Raw genomic sequence first — 22,579 nt, 5'->3', positions numbered from 1 at the left:
GAGGAGGAGCGTGATTGGTTATGTTGGCCCATTACTGAGCAGGAGATCCTCTAAGTGATCAAGGTGCTATCCTCTGTGGAGACTCCTGGGCCGGATGGCGTCACCGCTGAGTTCTATAAATATTTTGCTCCACTGTTGGCTCCACATCTCTTAGAGGTGTACCAACAGGCATTGCGCAAGTGTCGGCTGCAGGATACTATCTGGGAAGCGGTGGTTACTGTATTATTGAAACCGGGGAAAGCAGCAGATGAATGTACCTCATACCACTCGATTTCACTGATTAATCTAGACAATAAGATATTGCAAAATTACTGACTACAAGGTTAATGCCTCTGATGCATACTGGTGTCAAGGCGGCACAATCCCGTTTTATTCCGGGACACTGTGCCTCATATGGGTTGCGACGCATGTTTGGTTTAATGTCTGTAGTATGCCTGGCTGACTGGTGGCAGCACTATTGAATGCCGAGACAACGTTTGACTCTGTGGACTGGCCCTTCCTCTTTGCGCTGCTGAGGAGAATGGGGATGGGAGAAGGGTATATATCCATGGTGTCACTGCTTGATGCTTCGCCCAATGGTAAAATTAAATTGAATGGTCAATTCACGTTGACTCTCGTTGGGGAGAGGCAGGAGACAGGGGTGTCCTCTCTCGCCCTTGTTGTTTGCCCTGCTGATTAAGCTACTTGCTGAATTGCTGACGGAGAGTCATGTACATAGGGGGATACAGTTCTACAATCAAAAGATTGCAGTCCCCTTTATGCAGATGACATTATGATCTTTGTCCGAGTACCACAGAATAATCTTGGGCCGATTATGACAGATGTTTTGGAATTTGGTGACTTTTCAGGATTATACATAAATACTACAAAATCAGTGCTCTTTCCACTCACTGAATCCACTTGGCACTTTCCTGATGGGTTTGGGTTTTAGTGGCACACAGAATACACCAGATATTTGGGGATATATGTGGCTCGGTCCTCTTGAGATTTTATACCAACTCAACTATGTACATGTGTTGGAGCATGCTAAAAGGGTTTTGGGAAGATGAATGAGACTTCACCTCAATCTATATAAAAGGATTTCGTTGGTAAAAATAGTTTTGATTCCTGTATGTGTTTCTAAACGTACCGCTGGCAGTACCTAAGTTTTTCATTTGGGAGGTTTGTTTGTTTGTTTGTTTGTTTATTTATTTGTATTGCTCGCCAGACCCAAGGGTAACCGGGCGCAGTGAAAGAGGCTTACAATGTTGCATGGAAATTACAGTGTTACAGCAAATAAAATGTGTTGCATAGTTAAATTTACAATAGTGATAAATCTTGATGGTACATATATACATACAGATAAGTAACATAACACAGATTAGAGTCTTTCAAACCTTACATATTGTTGTCATTGAGGTGTTTGATAAGATTTGTTCTAAAGTGGAGGAAAGGTTGGTCTGATATCAGGTTGTGTGGTAGGGCATTCCACCATTTAGCAGCTAGCACAGGGAAGCTTGTGCCGCCAATTTTGGCAAGTTTAAATCTAGGAATTTCCAGACAGTTGGAGTTGGGAGTTCTTGTAGGTCTGCTGGAGATTTTTCTTTTTCTTTTGTCCATCAGGTAAATGGGGGCAGCGTTATTGAGGGCTCTGTGCGTCAGGGAGAGCATTTTTAGGTGAATTCTATTGTCAGTGGAGAGCCATTTGTATTGTTGTCTAATGGATGAGATATGGTCCCTTTTGTTTATGCCTAAGGCGGCTCTGAGGGCGTTGTTTTGTAGGATTTGTAGCCTTTTGGTGATGGTTTTGTTAGCGCCACTGTAAAGGGCATTGCAATAATCGAGTCGTGATAGTATTAAGGCTCTCGCTAGGATCATGCAACTGTTATTAGATAAGAAGGGTTTACCTGCTCTTATTAACTTGCAGGTATAGGCTGTCGTGGAGGCTAAGGAGTTAACTTGTTTGGCAAAAGACATGGTGGAGTCAAGATAGAAGCCTAGTGTTTTTACTTCACTCGAAACCTTGATGCTATTGCCATCTATGTTAAATGTGGAGTAGTCCTTGCCTAGTTTGTTGATATTGGCCTGCGTGCCCAGAATGATCAACTCAGTCTTATCATTCAGGCAGAGGCCATGTGATGCCATCCATGCCTGAATAATGAGGTACACCCTATTCACCAACTCCCTGTCCCTGCTGTGATCCCCAGAAAGCGGGAGGAGAATCTGTGTATCATCTGCATAGTTAGTGTAGGTGATACCTAGAAGGTCCAGATCATCGAAGAGGGGTTTAGTGAATATGTTGTACAAGGTTGGTGAAACACAGGAGCCTTGAGGGACGCTGCATGTGATAGGAAGAGGGTCAACTGCTGCTGAAGGGGAGAAGACTCTCATTGTTCTCTCACTCAGAAAGGATTTAATCCATTTGGTGGCATGCGTGGAGAAGTGTGCAGCAGTGTACAAGTGTTTGCAAAGGACCCTGGGATCCACCAGATCGAAGGCGGCTGAGAGATCAAGTAAGAGGAGGAGTGCCGTCTTGCCTTGGTCTCTCGGATTGTCTATCTGGGTCTTTAGGTCAATGAGTGCAGTTTGGAGTGGATGGAAACCAGATTGTCTAGCTCCCAGTAGGTTGTTAGAATCAAGGTGTCTTTGAATTTGTGTATAGGCAACCTTGTCTAGTATATTCAAAAGGAAAGGTACGGTGGTGATGGGCCGATAATTAGTAGGGATGAGGGGGTCAAGAGTCTGCTTCTTGAGAAGAGGGAGCACCCTTGATTGTTTTAGGTTTGCCGGGATAATACCTGTGGCGAAGGAGGAGTTGATCAATTTTGAAATGAACGGTGAGAGGTCTCTGGCAGCGTCTTTTATTAGTTGCGCTGGGCAGATGTCGCCTTTGCAATTCGACGGTTTAAGGAAAAGGATGATTTTCTCTACCTCTAAGATCGTAGTTTTAGTGAAGGAAAATTTGTTGGTTGGGTCTTTAATGGTATTGTTAAGTGGCGGTTTGTTTATGAGGTTTAGGGAGTCTTTTTTTTAATTGAATTTTATTTTGCAGTGTGGTGATTTTATTTGCTAAGGCTGTTTGGATATCTGTGCACCAAGTCTGGTCTTTAATGCAGGTATCTGGTGTGGCGATGGGGGACTCCAGTTCTTTCAAGATAGAGAAGAGTTCCTTCATACTTGAATTGGCATTGGCAATGCTAACATCGTAGGAATTACGTTTCGCTAGGCAAATTTCATTTTTATAATGCCGAGAGATATTAGTTAAATTAGCTTTATTCTCTTCGGATGGACATAGTTTCCAGACAGATTCGCATTTTCTTTTGTCTAGGCGCAAGGCCTTAAGTTCTGGCGTGAACCACTTGTTTAAGTGTGCCTTGGGTTTGCTTGATCGCATTTTGAGGGGGGCGACTTTGTCCATAGTGGTGCGCATGATGTTATTAAATTTGTTGACCAATGCACTAGGGTCGAGGTTGTCTGGTAGTGCATTTAAAGTAGGAAGGATCAGGGGAATAAAATTATCTGCTGTAATATTCTTTTTATTTCTTGTAGGGCATGGTGGAGCTGCCTGTGGGTCAAGGCTGGGTGATTTGGTAGTTAGTAAGTTAAAGGACACAAAGGAGTGGTCTGTCCAGGAGAGGGGCGTAATAGAGGATACTGTGGCTGAACAGTTGGAATCAGCAATCCAGTCAAGTATTCTACCCTTTACATGTGTGGGGGTGTTAACTTTTTGGGTAAGTCCTAAGGTGTGAAGGGTATTGGCGATAGTGGCAGCATGGGCATCTGCTTAGTCATTGAAGCCAAAGTTAAAGTCCCCTAATATCAGCAATTGGGAGGTGGTTTTGGTATTGTTGGACAGAAGGCTGTGCAGGTCCTCCTCGAAGGTTCCAAGTGGACCCGGTGGTCTGTAAATTAGGTGAATTGAGATAGTTTGGGTGTTGTTTATGGGAATTTTGGCAGTGAGAGTTTTACAGGATTGCATAGTTGTAGTAGGGACTAGGCGTAGTGATAGGTTTATTTTGGATATAATGGCGATTCCACCTCCGCGGGAGCCTTCTCGGTCCTGCCTAGAAATGGTGTAACCGTCCGGAATGGCCAGCATGAGCGATGGGCCTGCCGCATTATGTAGCCATGTCTCAGTTATAGCAATAAAGTCTAGATTGGCTTCTGTGATTAAATCAGCTAGGTCAATGGCGTGTGCCACTAGGGATCTTGCATTAAGGAGTGCTCCCAAGAGGGAGTGTCCTTTGGGGTCCATTTTGGTTATGGCCGAGTTGGATGAATTGGTATTTGTCTTAGGCATGTTTATATTCACTGATGGGGAAGATTGAGAGAGTGCAGAGCATGTTCTAATGTGTTGGTCTTTCGTTGTGCGTTTTATAGTGGGGAGGGATCTTCTAAGAGGTTCATAGAGTTTATTAAGTCTGGCGCGTAGTTTAAGGTTTCTCTCGTAAGTTGGGGTAGGCTGAGAGGTGTACACTAGTCGGCCTGGCATGGTCTGGTGCGTGGGGCTGATGTGGCCAAGGTAGTTGGGTATCTTGGGTGTGGTGAGGATGAGATGAGGCGCGAGAGCTGGCTTGCAAAGGGGAGCTTCAGTGTTGCTGTTCTTAGATGAGGCGTGTAGTGTGGCCATGATCATTAGAAAGTAAATGTTGATCATTAGAGAGTAAATGTTGAGTGAGCTAGACATAGTGTGAAGCTATTCCTGTTGGCTGGCAGTGCCGCTTAGAGTGTGTGGACTAGGGTAGCTGGCGGTCAAGTACTAAATGTCAGTAATAGTGTTTAGGCTGTGTGGCTAAATCTATAGGTCTAGGCACCATTCACTGGTAGGGCACAAGTATATGAGGCACGAGTGGGCATTGTCTAGAGTACATAGCAAGGGAGGCACCTAAGTGCACCTGTTCCAACAGGGCTAGGCTATAGAGACTGAAGGCACCTAGATGTGGCAAACAGTGAATATGATACTATATATAATAATATGTATATATAATAATAAAAATATATAAAAGCAAGGTAGGCTAAAATACAGGGACTGAGGGCACCTTGATATTGCACTCAAACAGTGACTATAGTACCTAACATAGCGTATGGGGCTAGGACACAACAAATCAATAGTCTGTTAGTGACCATGAGGAACAAAACAAATCAAATGTGGTCTATTAGCGACCATAAAGCACAAGCGCAAATCAAATGTGGTCTATTAGCGACCATAAAGCACAAGCACAAATCAAATGTGGTCTATTAGCGACCATAAAGCACAAGCACAGATCAAATGTAGTCTATTAGCGACCATTGAGCACAAACACAAATCAAATGTGGTCTATTAGCGACCATAAAGTACAAGCGCAAATCAAATGTGGTCTATTAGCGACCATAAAGCACAAGCACAAATCAAATGTGGTCTATTAGCGACCATAGAACACAAACACAGCTCAAATGTGGTCTATTAGCGACCATAAGGCACAACACATATCAAGTGTGGTCTAGTGGCGACCATCAGGTGCAACACTAATTAAATGTGGTCTGTTAGCATCTGAAGTACATGGGCAGGGTTAGGCAGCGCCTCGGTTCGGTAAAAGAGGTACAGTCAACACTGTCCCGATTCATTTGGCTGGGTAAACAGGCATATATGGCTTGGTAGAAGTTGGTGTCTCTGTTGGAGAGAGGCGGGTTGGCATTACCAGACATGGAGGCTTATTATGAGATGGCCCAGGCCAGGTTTTTGGTGTGGTGGTCTGGCGATGGGATTGACAGGAGACACGTTGAGATAGAAAGGGCCACTGCAGTGCTGTCTTTATTACAAGCAGTTATTAAAGGCTCCGGGTAGACCGTCTAAGCCAAAGAACATGGTGGAGCTGACTTGCAGAGCATGGGTTACTATTAAAGGGGAAAGGGGAAAGGGGGTTTGTATTCTCCCAAACTACCAGTTATTTGCATCCTGGGATTACCCTTAACTGGCAAACTGGGATATGTACATTGTATGGAACGGCTAGGTATCTCATGAGCCAGTCCTACCCAACAGGGGGACAATGGCAGTTGGGAGGGCCCCATTTCCTGATACCTCCCTTACAGGGCTAGGAGCAGTCTTGTCACAAACTTGCAACGGATTGGAACATCCTATCTTATTTACTAGTCAGAAACTCTTTCCACCTGAAAGAAATTACTGTGTGCTGGGATTAGAAGCTCTTGCCAACGAGTGGGACATTACCCACCTTAGATATTACCTCCTAGGACGAAAGTTCACACTCGTCACAGATCATTCTCCGCTAGTTTGGATCAGCCAAAGTAAAGATTCTAACCCTCGAGTCATGCGATGGTTCTTAGACCTGCAACCCTACTTTTTCACTGTTGAGCACCGAAAAGGCAAAGATCAAGGGAATGTGGATTTCCTTTCTCAGGTTCCCTTGTGAAACAGATGCAGCTACTTCGCATAGCGGGAGGGTATGTGAGAAATCTGAAGGTGTCTCACCCGCTAGTCACCAGGGATCTGTCATCCAGGTGTCCAGGACACAGCCATCGCTTTTGGATCCAGTTCCTGGGGGTAGACCAGTGAGGGAGGATCACCTGGATGAGGGGTCTTAGGGGAGTGGAAGTGAGACACCAAATGGCGAGACGCTGTATCCCCTTTCCTATACCACCTTTACCCCATCCTACCAGGTAGGATACTTAGGGATTCAAACACCCCCGCCCACTTTTGTAAGCAACCAAATAAGGATCCGGAGCTCCTATGTGGCTATTGCAGATGCTGCCTGCTAGCCTCAGCCCGCACGCCAAAGAGACTGATGCAACCACCTTTGACCACCAGGGACCTAAAATAAGAAACCACCAAATAAAGACTAGGCTTACCTTAGGACAACCAGGCCAGACACCCCAAACACTATCGTGAACACTTTACAAAACAAACTGCCATTGGTGTTCTGCAGTGACCCTGCAGGGAGAAACGGGGTGGGGCTTAGCGTGCTATATGAAAAATATGTTGTATATAATATCTCCAGGGTGGGAAAGACTTTGACAGATTGGTCAGATCCAGAAGACAACCATAGGATAGGGAGCAGGTTAACAGAGACCCCAGGAAGCAGAAAGGTGTGGGTTGTTCAGGTGAGGTCCGTGGAAGAGCTAGCTGAAGGAGGTTCCAGACCAAGAGACCCACAGGAGGAAGGATGTTGGGGTGGAGTGTGGAGGTGATTTCTGGAGCAGTTGAGGTATTGGCTAGGGAATGCAAGTGGTGCTGCATTGTGAGTGTGCTTGAAAGACTGGTGAGTGGGAGAGGGAGTGTATGTTCGTGAATGTGAAGTAAATGTGAAAGTGAGGTGTCTGAGAAGAAAGTCAGATGGAGTTGTGGTAGTCTGGAGGAGGGAGCAGTAGTGTGGCAGAATGAGTAAGTAGTGTAGTGGAGGGAGTAGTAATATGAAAGGGTGAAGGTAAGGTAGGTAGGAGGGACAGAAGAGAAAGACGGAGTAAAAGTGAAGGCAGGTGGAGTTAGCCAGAGGAGAGTAGTACGAGAGAAACATCAGATAGTGAGAGGAGTACGTGGGCATGGTTAGGAAGAAGACTGATTCGGGCAGTGTGTCAGAAAGGCACACCCGCTTATCCTGTTTAGTAAACTAACAATTGTGATACTGCAGGGTCAGTCTACGAAGTCCCTAAGGGAGGATAGATAGATAAGGCATTTGACTCACTTACATGTCAGAATTTAGACAGTGGGGGCCAGGGACAATATTCTGTGCACACTAACTTGGGAAGTAGGGATGCTTGTACTATGGAGGATTGGTGCTTTCTAGCGAAGTGATAGAGAAATACAGGTCTAGGTCCCTGAGAGATCATTCAATAAAAACCCTTGAACCCTTGTCTGAGACTTGGATTATTCCTTGAGCCATCTGTGACACTCCTGTCTAGGTCAATGGTTGAGGGCAACAGGCGCCCTGAATTACCCTCTTGCTGCTTTACAAATCTTCTGTGATAAACTGAAGGCAAACATCAAATAATTGTCTGGTGAGTTTGAGGGCATGGGTAACCTGTATTCTTTTGGCACATTGACTCAATTTGGGGGTGAAACTCCAGGCCATACCCCATGAGTTCACAAGCATGAACCTCTGGACCATGCACATTTCACACTATTTTTCAAATTCAATAATAGGCAAGTATACCTGCTCAATCTTATGCTTTTCCATCTGAGGAAAGATCTTGATAATATTGTACTTTTAAAGACTAAAGTGTTTTCACCATGCAGAGGGTTCGCGAGCTGGAGGTATGTTCATATCCTTTTAATCTTCTATATAACAGTTGTTAACCACGTTTTTTATAGCTGTCCTACTTTTTATTTCTCCCAAATAATTATATTTTTGAAGAGAGAGAAAATAAAATATATTTTGTGTGAAGAATTAAGATCAAGAATGGGTCAGCTCTGTTAAAAGTGTATCAGACCTGCGAGTCTGCATCTGTGGTGAGAACTATGGTAGTTCAGATGGTTAGCGAGCTACACTACAAACAGACATCTGTTTCTGATTACATAGGGCATTTGACCATTGTGGGCAGGATCAGACAATGAGAAATAACTTAATTGATACAAATCTATTTTCTCGTGGGTGGACTGCGTCAGATAGTGGCAGGAATTTAAGTGGGTTGGGCTTAAGTGGGCCAGAGTAGCAGCAGTCTCCAAAAATGTGGGCTTGAGTGGGTGCTCTTTTTGGGCACTCCTACTAGGCTTACCTTGCCCTCAAGTATTTGTAAGCAGTTCTCAGCTCAGTTGGAAAGGCGGGTGCATTATCATTCCTTTTGCTGCATCTGCCTCTCCTTTTTTCTTAATCTGAGGTTGGACCCCTGAAGACCGCCCTTTCGCGTGTCAACAGCTACCATCTGTGTTGGGTGGGGAGGGGCTGGGAAGGAGACATTTTGATAAAGCCATTTTGATGAAGGCCACGTGCAGGGGTCGACGCCACAGTTTGGAAACAAAAGGAGCGGTGGGTGCAGTAAAATGAATGATAGCAATGCGCCCACTCTCTCATTTGCATCTGACAAAATAGCAACACCCACACCAACTTCCATACTTTAGAGTCCCCACCCCTCGATTTCACATCCTACTTGAAGCGCTGGACAGTAGGAAGTAAGTCTGCAGCACATAGCTCTTTTCTTCAGAATCAGCATATGAACTAAGGCTGTACTGGGTAATACCACATGGAATAGCTTCATAAACACACAGCTCTCTTATCTCCATAATGAGCTAAGTCGGACAACGAAGAATATTTCTGCAGCACACAAAGCTCCCTTCTCACACCTTTTGTGGTGGGTGTAACGAACGCATCGCATCAATAGTATGACAGACACAAGTGACCACAGTTCAAGGTTATTTATTGAACTTTTCCAGGGGTGTGATAAACGCCTATCTAAACCTAAGTCTAAAGATGGGAGCAAGCTGCGACCACCAAATAATAAAGAAGGCAGTCATGGTGGAGTCGTCAACATAAAAAGGTCCTATACTAAAAAAAACGATTGCCAATCCTTACTACTAGTTACAAATAGTGTGAGGTTCACCTCATAAAAAGAACGAAGTGTTCACAAAATGATAAGTAAGGATACTTGGGCTGTGGGCCTCCCTTCCTCACGATTTCAGCATGCGGCAACGGTTCACTCGAGCAAAGCACGCACTCTGGCTTCTGCACACAAGTATACAGTTCCATTTTCACAGTCCACAAAACTCAAGACCTTCTGTGTTCAAGTCTTTTACTTCTTACCAGTCTCTTGACGCAGAGGGCCTGCTGTAAAAGAAACGACACTCAAATGTTCTCCTTGGCATTCACAGTATTCACTTTGGGTATTCACCCTGGATCCCCATGCGCTGGGTTCAGATCTGTTTCACAAACAAAAAGTTCAACGTTGGATCCCCCTCTTCCGGGCTCCGATCCATTCACCAAAACAAGGCTCAATTAGTCTTACTTTATACTGTTGAAGACTTTTGAATGTGCACAAGGTATTGCAAGACCACGATCTTAATATTTCTTTCACACTCTGTATCAGTTGGACACCTAACAGACACTTTTGAATAAGCACCCACGTGGCGCTGGACCACTTTGTGTATGGTGCCTTTTCTTGATTTTGCCAGATTTCAATTTAGATCCCTTTTAAAGAAGAGGCTGAGTTGAGGAATGATTGAATGTGAGAAACTTTGTAACATTTCAATTCAAGTTTGAATTCTCAGTTACCTCCTCACAAATATGTTCTGAGGAAAACCATCGGCCTGGAGGAACAGGATTGAATCCTAGGAACTGAAGTAGTGGCTGTATGAAGGATCATTAAATGTAAGGACCATTGCATTATGGTAATCAAAGCTTAAATTCTCAGATACCTCTTAGGTAGAAGTTGCGTGGAGAATCATTGAACTTGCGAAACAGGATGGATTCCATCCTAAGAAGTGAAGTCCACATTCTGAGAACCCTGTTAGATGAAATCTGGGTAGATGAAATCTGGGTGTAGCAGGACTAATACTGGGAGCTAAAGTCCAAGTTTCCAGACAAACCTGAGAAACAGATCATTAGGAAAGTGTCACAAATTGGGGATTTAATTCCAAGCTCCTAGAGCGTTCTAATAAATAAACCATGGAGAGAAGGACTAAAAGCAGGAAAGCGCAGGATCCCATACGAATTTGAGAAAGAGGCAAAGAGAACTGCTTGCACCATCGCAAACCTATGAGACCTAGTCCATGTGTTGAACCTTATATTAAATAAAATGTTGTATAGACCTGGTCAAATGCCATCTTTTGAGATGATAGCACAATTGATACTGACGTACATTGTAACTGCAGGAGTAAAGTACACACATATCAAGCTAAATGCAAAAACGTTCAACTAGAAGCTTCACGTAGACCCATAATGTAATTTTAACAAATATATTCTGTTAGTATGGGTTTCTTGTCAATTCTAAAACTGCTTGTCACGGCCTTACTTAACAATGTCGATTAGGCCCTTCATGCCATCACAATTCAGAATTTCCTTTTTCTGTGCTCCATTTTGTCCACAACATAAAAATGATATGCTGAAAACTTATCTCACAACTTTTTTACCACATAGGGTCCGGAAGATTTTAAACATACGTTTGTTTGAGGATGGAAGCGGAAAATCGTGGTCTAAAAGCGTGATGGACAAGCAGTATGAGGTGCTTTGCATTAGCCAGTTTACACTGCAATGCGTCCTGAAGGGGAACAAGCCAGACTTCCACATGGCCATGCCTTCAGAGCTGGCAGAGCCATTTTACAATGACATTGTGGAACAATTACGAAAAGCCTACAAGCCTGAACTTGTTAAAGGTAAGACCTGCATATGGCCATCAATTCATGCTATTCTTATATTTTCGAAATGCAGTAAAAAGAATGTACACTGTAATACAGCTCATTTAGTGACAAAATATGCTGCATATAGCAACTATTTGCATTTCCAAATGTTGTATCGTCCTGCTGTGACATCATACGGGATTATGAAAGTCCTAATCAACCGCTATGACGTCACAGCTGGGGTATGCAGCATTTTCTCTGCCATTTGTGTTTTTTCCCCTTTTAGGCTGCCGTGGGATGATGAAAGGGGGAACTTGGTGCCTCATTACAAGTTTGGCTGTAGTTCCTGTGGAAAGTAGAAAAACATCTCTAGCAAGTGCTACAAATATATTTTCAGTAAAAAATACCTTTTTCTCAGATGAACAATCTGAAACCATTCTGTATGATGCTCTAATCTACTGCTTCTATTTACTGTTTAAGTGGGTGGAATCATTACGAAACAAGGGTGGCCATTAGTGGGCTAAAACAGACTTAGGCAGGCAAGCGGACACTATGCTTACGCCATTCAAAATGATCTCAAATCTAATAACGTTACCTGCTTGTCACTTTGCCTTGCCTCTTACCTTATTCGCCCAAATCTTGCTTCTACCTGATTTGGAAATAGCCATGGGTTTGCAATGGGAAGTTAAGGAGGGGGAGGGGAGTTGAAAACTAAAGTGTTAAATCCTGATGCCCATATAAAATAAAACAAAGAATATCAACTATATCCCAGCCTAATTTAATGTGATTATTTACTGACAACACCAAACCACGCAACATAGACAAGATATGGTGTCATGTTCGTTGGAGTTTTATTGTTATCATACTAGGCAGCCCGCCTGGAGATGCTAATAAGTCTTTCTATACACAAGATTTTGGGTTATTCCAGATACCTCTCATGAACATTAACAGATGATAGGACACTCCTAGGAGCCTTAACCAGGACTACACACCCAACCTCCACTTACGGGTCTGAACAAAATGGTAAACTCTTAAAAAACATCTCAGTGATACCAACAGTAGATCCAGCAATATTTATTATCTGTATAGCAAGTACACTGTCTGCTGGAAGAAATAGGTTTGTCAGGGTTTAAGCAGAAAAGGCCTTGCTGCATGCAACACAACTATGTATCTCCGAATAGAGAGCAAAGTACTTCCTAGAAATCATACAGTATGTTCCACTGCAAAAAAATAGGCGTCCTACAATGCAGCTGTACTCTGCCTGTAGATTCAAGATGCCCTGAAGTGTGCACTAGAAAAATTAAAAATAAATAATATGCCTGCTTACTTCTACTTGTGACCGGTTCGGCAGAAGTTCATATGGGGTTCAGAATGGCTTTCAGCTGGCTGTGGTTATGACCTTGCTTTGAAGTACAGCCCTGGTCAGAGCAGGCCATCTAGGAAATGGTGCTATGAACTTACTTCCATTTCCTCCTGTGAAATCTCCTGACCACTGCTGCTGGCCGGAGCAAGCATACATTTTTCAAAAGTGCTCAAACATCCAGGGAAAGGGCTACAGTTGGAGACCTCCGCTGTGCAGGGCGCAAGCAGCTTTAACTGCAATCCCACATGCAGTGAGTCACCACCAACCATTGTATACAACTGTGGGTGTACTCCAGCAGAACGTTCTTGGCACAGTCCATATGGCAGCCAGAAGGGTGGCTGGACCCCACCATAGTATACATATGTATACATAGATACATATATAGGTTTTGAAATTGGAATACAAGGAATGGAGCTGTAGTAGTAGCTCCTGGGTGTCAGGATTTTCCTCTGTCCAAGAGCTACCCACTGTGAACCTTGGGTTATTAAAGTGTAGTTTAATGAATGGAGTGCCTGAAAGGTGGTGGAAATTTGCTATTTTCTGAACTGTAGTATTCACCCAAAAATGCATGTCTTGATCCCCTTATTTCAATGGCTGTGTTCCTCTATTTGTACACTATTGCAGTGAAATCCTTTCTCCAACTCTACAAACCACAGGTGAGAACTTGACACTTTACCTCACGGTGCTCCGTGCAGAGACAGTGTGTCTGTTTCACGGGTCATGCAAGAGCAAGCAGCACATCACTCAAATTAATGGGCCACTATTGCTCACAGTTCCTGTTGAATCCTCAGTCTCTCGTTATGTCTTCACTTTTAACATTCTCTTTAAATTGCTTTCTCTTTTCTTTTACATATCTTTTTTGTCAGTTCGTCAATCTTGCTGCTGCCTCTAATTTAGTCTTTACCTCTATGTAGATGTGGCTTTGCAACTACATCTGTTAACTGCATTAATCTGTTACTGTCTTTTCAATGCTACATTTATATCTCTTCCTACACCACTTTTTCTGTGATGTGACCTTGCTCACTTGCTGTCTGCTGCTGCAGAATGAGGCACTAACACATAGGATGCAACACATCTAACTTCCAAATGAGAAGCAACTATAAGTTTGTGTCCAGTACATATGACCCTTTATTCATTACATGTCTTCTGGAGGTTTACTAACATTCATTTTTATGCGAATTCCCGGACACAGAGCTAATGCGGATAGGTATATTTATGTTACATCGTTTGGCATGGGGAGCCAGACGTAACTCCTGGTAGCTGTTGGTGTGAAGCAAATCAGGCTAATTTAGGAGAGAACCTGCGAAGCCCTCTGGGAAATACGCGAAGTACCGAGCAGAGTACCAGTCTGCACCAGTCCCTGCTGTGAGAAGACGTGTTTCACTGCCTCTCTGCTGTTTGATGAGTACAGCTTTAAGAAGTACAAGACCCACCTCCTTTAAAAACTCCTTTTCAGCGCAGAGCGCGCGCCGAGTACTGAGCAGAGTACCTGTCTACACCAGTCCCTGCTGTGAGAAGACGTGTTCACTGCCTCTCTGCTGTTTGCTGAGTACAGCTTTAAGAAGTACAAGACCCACCTCCTTTAAAAACTCCTTTTCAGCGTGGAGCGCGCGCGGAGTACCGAGCAGAGTACCAGTCTGCACTAGTCCCTGCTTTGAGAATACGTGTTTCACTGCCTCTGTGCTGTTTGCTGAGTACAGCTTTAAGAAGTACAAGCCCCACCTCCTTTAAAAACTCCTTTTCAGCGTGGAGCGCGCGCGCAGTACCGAGCAGAGTATCAGTCTGCACCAGTCCCTGCTGTGAGAAGACGTGTTTCACTGCCTCTCTGCTGTTTGCTGAGTACAGCTTTAAGAAGTACAAGACCCACCTCCTTTAAAAACTCCTTTTCAGCGCGGAGCGCGCGCAGAGTACCAAGCAGAGTACCAGTCTGCACCAGGAGGTGGGGAGTGGAGGCGGAAGCTTTGCTCAGCCGTCTCCCGATACTGAGGTAGGCGGCAAGCTTTCATTGTGACTTTTGGCCTGACCTTGTGAACGTTTTCGAACATTTGGCCCGTTCTCTTGAGCTCTGAGTTACTCAGAAGCTACACGTCCAATCCGAGTCACTGACCCCTGTAACAGAGCCTTTTCCTTCCTCCCCTCTGTCCCCCTTCCACGCACACTGCCCGTGCTCCGTGTCTCCTGGAGGAAGATTCTGACCAACGCCTTTTAAGAAGCCATGTGAAAAAAACTTGTTGCCTTCAAACTCACCTCTCAGTCTAAACATCCCGTCCCTTACACCCACGATGAGAAGTAATTTGGTTTAGCTCGATTTTGCCCCCTGCCGAGGTGTACCACTTCCCCCGCCGAAAATCGGCAGCAATGGCCACACTGCGCTTCCCTCCCTGCCTGACGGAAATGGACAAAACAACTTAAACCACTCACCGGCCTCAGGTATTAGGGAGCCATTGCTGCCATCAGCCTCGTCCTGCGACCCGCTGACTGACAGTCAATGCCATCCGCCCCTTCACCGCCTCGGCGAGTGGCCCGTCCTGTGCGGGGATCGGAGGGTCCCCGACAGGGGATGTGACGGCGGAGGCGCTGGCGTCCGGAGTCGTCCAGCTGTCTCATCAGCCATCGCCTGATGTTTATATGCATGGCACTCGAAACATCCAGTCTCCTCCTGCCTTTTCAACCTCATTCAAAACAAATTTTCTGGTACAGTCCCTTTCAGAGGCTCTGTCCCTAGAGCAGCGCACCATCCAGTCCAACGCCCGTGAACTACACCTTGACCTTCTGGAGAGACCTGCTCAACGGACCATCATGGTCATGATGCACTCTGTCCCGGAGGCCACACTTGCTAAATCCATCGATGCAGAACCGCATTCCCAGTCAATTTACCTGCTCCACCTGCAGCAGCCCCCACATCTAGTGAGCTCACATCACGGACAACACCATATCCTGCTGTTGCTGCTACGCCTCCCCCACAGTCAGACTCAACCTCGGAGGAAAATCCAGGCTCTGACCCTCACCCGGTTCCTCAAAATCAAAGTCTACCCTCTAAACCCACCTCAGAGTCAGACTCTGAGCCAGATTCCGACCAACGCTTCATACCGTCGGACAACTGCAACCAAAAATCAAATCTCCTTACAAACAAGAAAAGAACACTGTACAAAAAAAAGGTAAGTCCACACCTAAAGTCCCAGTGTCCCAAGGTCCAAACAGCAAACATCTCACCACAAAAAAAACACCAAAATCAAGATGAACTTAATGCAAAAAACAGCAACCAGACCAAAAACACTGGCATTCAATTAGGATTCAAAAAGCGGGGCCTTGGGAAATCCTCCCTTCCCACCCCGCTTCTCGCAAATGCCTTATTGAACTTTTTCAAGACCCAAGGAAAAAGGAAGTTATCGAATGACTCTGAACTTTCAGACGCAGAAATCTTGGAAGCTCTGGTTGAGACTCCACCTGTAACCAAGTGCAGAAAAACTATCGCCGCCCTAGACGCTCAACCACCTGCAGCTGGGAAAGATGCCGTTCAAGTGCCGCCCAGCCTCGGAATTTCCACTGCCACAGCGGGCCCTCCCCAACTGCAACCTCAGTGTTCAGACAACACTAATCTAAGTCCACCAACAGACCGGCAGGTGGGGAAAGTGTCACTGCCTGTCCTGGGGCTGGGTGCCAGCACATCGCACCCCCAACTATTGATGCCCGGCCATCCCATCATGGAGTCTCGGGCATTCTGGATCTACTGCAGCCAAAAGCCTGTTCGCCCCAAAGAGAAATGAGCCCCCAACCATAGACCAAGGTCCACTTAGCTACCCCGAAACCCTCCTCCATACTACAAGAGCCCACACCATACTCGCTTCTATCAGGAGACTCCGACACAGGCTCACGGATCGCCTCGCCAAGGCCATTTTAACCCCCTGGAGGCGTGGGGGGGCATCAGCTCCAGGCGTAGGCATTCAGTTGCGAACCCCGCATCCACAGAGCACAGGGACACTCCCCTGAAGAGCGGAAGACCCAATGGCTTTTCCTCACCTCTCCGTAAAGAGTCGCCAAACAACAGGAAAGACATGACCACGATCATGTCAGCAATAACTATCGCCATGGCTCCCTTTTGCAAGCTTTACGAAACACTAAGTGACGCCTCAAGAGACAACACGGCAACCCTTGCAATCATCCAGTCCAAGCTAACCTTTTTGGAAGGCTATATAACCGCCATAGATCTGAAGTACAACATCCCACAAAGAAAAAGGGACGCGTCTGATCCTACTGCGGATAAGCCTCTGGCTTGCACTTTCCGCAAAGACATGCCACCCGAGACATCGGCGCACAAATCAACACAGACGTGTCTGCTCAAACAGAACGACGAAATTGCTCCACTGTTCTTCAATAAACCCAAACCAGCAATAACTGTAAGCACGACAAAAGTGACTACTAACCCAGCACCTTCATCCAGTTCCGGACAGAATCAACACCTGGGCCGGGGAAAAAAGGTATTAAAACTGCCCATGAAGGATCGGAACCTCACACTCATCACCCCTCTCACTGCAGACCCGATTTGACCACGCTGGGTTCTCAGTTGCACACACCCACTGGCAATGCAGATTCAGTGATCAACCCGGCGGTCTCTGTGACTGACTTAACTCAGTCACCCAAATCAACAGCCAAATTCATGGACTCAAGCCTTCTATCTACCATGTCTCTCCACCTTGATTGAGAGTCACCTGATAAAGGCAGTACTTCCAACGACCGGCAGAAAACATCCATCTCTGCCAACAAGTCAGTAGCCATATCCCACGCTCCACCCCACTCAACGGATGGCCTAACACCTCAAAGACCTCGGCTAGACGCACGTCCGAACGCTTCTTCAAGAGCCTCACCAGCATCACGGCGCAGACCCTCCGCTAGAACTCACTCAAACGGATCTCCGCCCACTCGGCTCCACACCTCTCATAAATCAGCAGAAAATAGAGAGGCAGACTCTAACGGAGATAAATCCACCCGCCTTTTTAAAATTGAGCAGATCTCCAGCAAAGACAAATACATGATCTTGAACCGAAGAACAGTCTTGAAAATAACGTCTTCTATAACTGGCCTAAAGAATTTGAAATTGGAGGATTTCAAGCGGATCGAGCCCTATCACAGCGACAGCAAGGCAAAAGCCTTCCTGCACATCTACGCATCCGCAATCCAAGATCTGTGTCGACAAGCTGGAGAAGAACTAAAACTACCAGGTCTTCTTCTGTCTGAACTAAAAACTTCAGCCCACAAAAGACACATCCGGGACAATCTCCCTTCAGATAGAAGTACCTACGACCATGGCCCCCCACACCAACACACTGCTCAAAGAGATGAACTGAAGGCCCACTTCACAGTTCCTTCAGAGAACTTTGAGGAACGTTGTGGACTAGACAAGCACCCAACTCGGATCGCAGTTGGCGGCCCCGACCCGGGATGTCCCACAGTCAAACTCGATCGCACTAAGGCGGCTGACATAACGGACCTATGCCCATCTCGAGGCCGACAAGAGACAAGCAGGCTCAGTCCGGTTAACCGCACTATGGACAGGCATCGTCCATATCAAACAAGACAAAGCTGGAGAGATTACTCTCCTCATAGAAGACCACACAATTTCAGAGCCTACAGGCAAGACTCGCCTACTCAGACACCCTCAGATACAGCGGCCGCTCCAAAAAAAGCCACGACATCGGGTGGACCATGGCACTGGATAAAAGGAGCCCTAACCTCAAACCGAACCAGATAGCAATCACAAACTGAAGCCGACGAACCCTTCCATCAAAAAATCCCTGACGTTGGCCTCATGGAACACTAGAGGACATGCCCACCTCGCCGACCCAGACGGTCTGGACCTGGGTCGGTTCGACATTTTCTGTCTTCAAGCGTCTTGGCTCCGGGAGAAACCGTGATCTCTCCAGCTGCCAAAGGTCTGTTAGGCCGTCCCTCTGCAGGCCTTCTCATTGCTGTACGGTCAGGCCAGAACCTAAAAATCATCAAGACAGCGGCTAGATCCTATGGGGTGCTAGCTGTTCTCATTGAGTGGAACCGTTCTGTTGAAAATACAGAGTCTAGGACAAAGCCTTGTTCAACGCCTCCTCTTGCGTTGGTCACTACATACTGGAACCCGCAAAGGACGTCGACAACAGACTTCTGTCTAACTATGGCCGAAACCATTGACGCCATCCTTATCGAATGGAACACCCCGTTCGTAATAATTTGTGGAGACCTCAACGCAAAGTGCACTCATCTGAAAGACCAATCTTCAGTTCCTGCCCTGTCCATGCAATCGGAACTCAGAGGACAAGCCTGGATGAAGCTAATGTCAACAAGAAACCTACACAATACTGCATGGTTTTTGGCCGGGCATCAACACATACCGATCTGGGAAAGAGGTTAGTCGGCTGCCACCCTTGATGACATCTTTGCCTCACACGCTATGTGCCCATAAATCAAACACTTCCTGGTGGTCAAAACTACAGCGTGTGACCACAATATGCTAACACTAGCATGGTCCTCTACTGCCCGGATGGCGAATTGCTACTTACACCCGGTGGAGACCAACCCCCAACAATCTCGGCTCCGTCTGACAGCAGTCAGTGTTAGAACAATGACCCAGCAGTACGCCGCAGAAACTGAGGCCTAGCCAACACTTGACTCAGCATCGGGACCGAACTACCTGCCTCTGTTGATCAAATACAAGAAACATCAGACTCCTGGAAAGGCTATTCCTAACACTTACAACCACAAGTACGACAAACGGATAGCAGACAAGAAAAGGGGCGCTAAGAAAACTAAAATGCTGCGCTAAAGCGGTAAACACACCGGTCACGACTTAAAAAACAGCCGACTTCTGGTCCTTGATAAACAATTCTCAAGGTACTACAGCTACAAACATGATCAACTCAGTTACGGAATCAGCCTGGGTTGATTTTTTTTCACCGACCTCTTTGCCAGTCCGAGATTGTCCACAAACCTCTATCTGGAGACTACGCAAGCGCCCTGGGTTGATCTTTCGGCAAAAGCAAATATAAGCTCAGCCATTCGGAAGCTAAAACCATCAAGAGCTCCGGGCACTGACGGCCTTACCAACATCGATCTAAAAAAACATCTCAACGAATGGACAACTTTTATCAGCCTCTTGTTCGAACACTGCAGAGCCAGCAGACAGATCCCATTATCATGGTCCAAAGCTACTGTCATTCCATTTTTCAAGGAGGAAGCAGGGACGATCCGGGCAACTACCACCCGATAGCTCTTCTGGACATTATGGGCAAACTGTTTGCATCCCTCCTCTTGGACCACTTTCAACGCTGGGCAAAACTGGCCCCCTGCAGTGACACATTCCAGCTGGGCTTCAAGAAGAACGGGAGCACTACGATGAATATCTTCATACTCAGCATCTTAAAGGCAAAAATAAAATGGGGCGCTCCGACGACAGTCTACGCTGCTTTCATCGACCTATCACAAGCGTTTGATAAAGTTGACAGAATGCTATTATGGGCAAAGTTGAAACACTGGAGATGCCCGGATGCTATTCTAAACCCCATAATAGCGCTGCATACCAACACCACACTCCGTGTCCGGTTGAACAGGCAAGGGACGCTTTCTAAGAAAATCCAAGTAGATAGAGGAGTCAAGCAAAGCCCCAGCACTCTTTGTCACCTTTCTGGGGGACTTTAAAGACTCGGAAGCCACTGTTCGAAGCTTTCCACCGAAGTTTGGAAACACTGAGCTGTCCCGCCTTCTTTATGCCGATGATATGATCCTTCTTGACCAGACGCCCATTGGCTTACAACGTCAGCTGGACAATTTGGCAGATTACATGAATACTAACAATCGACGCATAAACAAAACCAAAACTAAAATCATAATTTTCTCTAAAAAACGTCAATCCCTGAAAAACACCAGCTCTTCGTCAGTGAACAAAGCTAGAATCGAAGTGGTCCCTCACTTCAAATACCTTGGAGTTATCATTGACGGGACGCCTCAAGAGTTGAAAATGCAACAACATCTTTGGGCCAAAGCCAAACATTTGACATCTCAATTGAGAACGATCGACCAAAAGTTTGGAAAATTTTCGCTCATCCCTACTATCAATTTCTACAAGGGCAAAATGGTCCCTGCTCTAACTTACGGCATGGATGCCACGATCACCATGCCAAATGGGTTTTGGCAGAAACTGGAGGGGTATATTTGGAAATCCCTCCTAGGCCTCCCGAACACCATTCCAATTGCGGCTGTCAGAAGAGAGCTGGGGCTTCTGTCGCTGAACGCCACCGTCAGCGCGGCCTCATCTTCAGGAAGACTCTCATGCAAGATGGTCTTCCAATCTTCAACATCATCGGACAGGAGCTGGCCTCAACGAATTGCAAGGTACTGCAGAACTGGATACACCACCAAAAAAACAAATTGCAGGACTTTGTATATTCGACAGATGATCTGTTCACCAATCCACAAAGAGTAACTGAAAAACTGAAAATTCAAGACTCGATAGCCACCACCGAACAAGCTGCAGCGATCAAGTTTCTGAAACACTTGCCACCCACGTATAACAAGCCAAAAACTCCTTTGGCGTATTGCGCAAAATTTCTGGACAAAAAGCTATCCAGCACTTTAAGAGCATGACTCAATCTGCTCCACACCAGAGAAATCCTGGGGATAAGAAGTCAATCCACTATAACAACCTGCAGACTGTGCAAAATCCCTGATTCCATTGAGACAGTTCGTCACCTCCTGTTAAACTGTCCTTCTTTAAAGCATGAACGCTCAGCTTATCTGGTACCTTTATGGGTTGATTCCGTGTTGATCGAAGAAGACACATGGTGGTGTCGCCTTATTTCGGGGGAAAAATCCCGCTGGGCTGTAGCCACGTCTAAATTAATGGAAGCAGCCTTTATCAAAATCAATGCCAACCGGCATCTACCCACCATCACTGAATCCTCAACCTAACCATACTCCTTATCTACAGAGCCAACTCTAGTCTGAGGAGCCCTGTTCGTCTTCTGGGCGAGGTCCATCGCAGACATTCCCCTACCAGGCGGCGAATTGCACGGATATCTGTCAAAGACTTCCACATGTTGCGCCATTGATCTGGCTCGACTCTCCAATCGCTCACTACAAGGTGCAATCCTCCTAACCTGAAACTGTGGAAACAAACCTTTGTACATTGCACGACTTCTCTCTTGTAAAAATCATTTCTTTGATTACACACAAGTAATAAAAAATAAAAAAATACTGAAGTCCAATATTCTTATTTTGTGCGGACACCATTGCTCCATATAGTCCGATTGGAAAAACTCCAACACCCTTCCCCAATCTTTCTCAAAGGGGTCTGAAGTATCCTTCAGAGTATGAGAGAGTTTTTCCATAGTAAGTAGCTTCCAGACCTTTTGCAGCCAGCTGAAGGTCAGCGGGGGGTCTGGTTGTTTCCAATTCTGGGCTATAGCTGACCAAGCCTCTATCAGCAAGCCCATGAAGCACCTCCATTGCGACCTGGTCAGTTCTTTGGCCGTTTCATCCGGGAGGCCGCACATCCAGTGCCGCGTTTAGGAAGATCCCCTGCAGCTTTGCCTTTATATCGGCCCAGAAGCCTTGTATCTTGTTGCAGTCCCCCCAGATGTGCCTCCACGTGCCTTTGCCTCCAAACTCTCTCCAGCACCGGCTGGACACCCGTGGATACATCCCATGCAGTCTCGCTGGGGTCAAGTGCCACTGAGTCATCACCTTGACCCACATCTCCCTCATCTGGGCTGAGCGGGCCACCTTAGGAACAACGCCTCACAGTTCCTCCCAGTGCTCCCTGTTGATAGACTCTCCCAGGGTGCTCTCCCATTTCACCATATAAGACCAAGTAACCCTTTCCTCTTGCCCATTTATTAATCTGTAAAGTGTGGACACCAGCTTCTTGGTGCCCGGGTTGGTTATTGCAAAGTTCTCGAACTGAGAGAGGTCCTGTGTCGCCGCCTGTTTGATCG

At 46.0% G+C, this 22,579-nt stretch overlaps 1 protein-coding gene across 2 annotated transcripts in view; it reads left to right on the top strand.

The window, feature by feature from the left end:
* DTD1 (D-aminoacyl-tRNA deacylase 1) overlaps nucleotides 1–22,579 on the top strand; it is a 1,185,117-nt gene that overhangs the window by 105,920 nt on the left and 1,056,618 nt on the right. For both annotated transcript variants that reach the window (XM_069607531.1, XM_069607532.1), the window contains exon 3: nucleotides 11,040–11,275. In XM_069607531.1, the coding sequence (XP_069463632.1) occupies nucleotides 11,040–11,275 (236 nt within the window). The remainder of the gene's footprint in view (nucleotides 1–11,039; nucleotides 11,276–22,579) is intronic.

Source organism: Ambystoma mexicanum, chromosome 4q (genome assembly GCF_040938575.1).
Source record: "Ambystoma mexicanum isolate Mex_15411 chromosome 4q, UKY_AmexF1_1, whole genome shotgun sequence".
Lineage (NCBI taxonomy): Eukaryota > Metazoa > Chordata > Amphibia > Caudata > Ambystomatidae > Ambystoma > Ambystoma mexicanum.
Note: the sequence above shows the minus strand (reverse complement) of the source record. Positions and strands in the feature narration are given on the sequence as shown.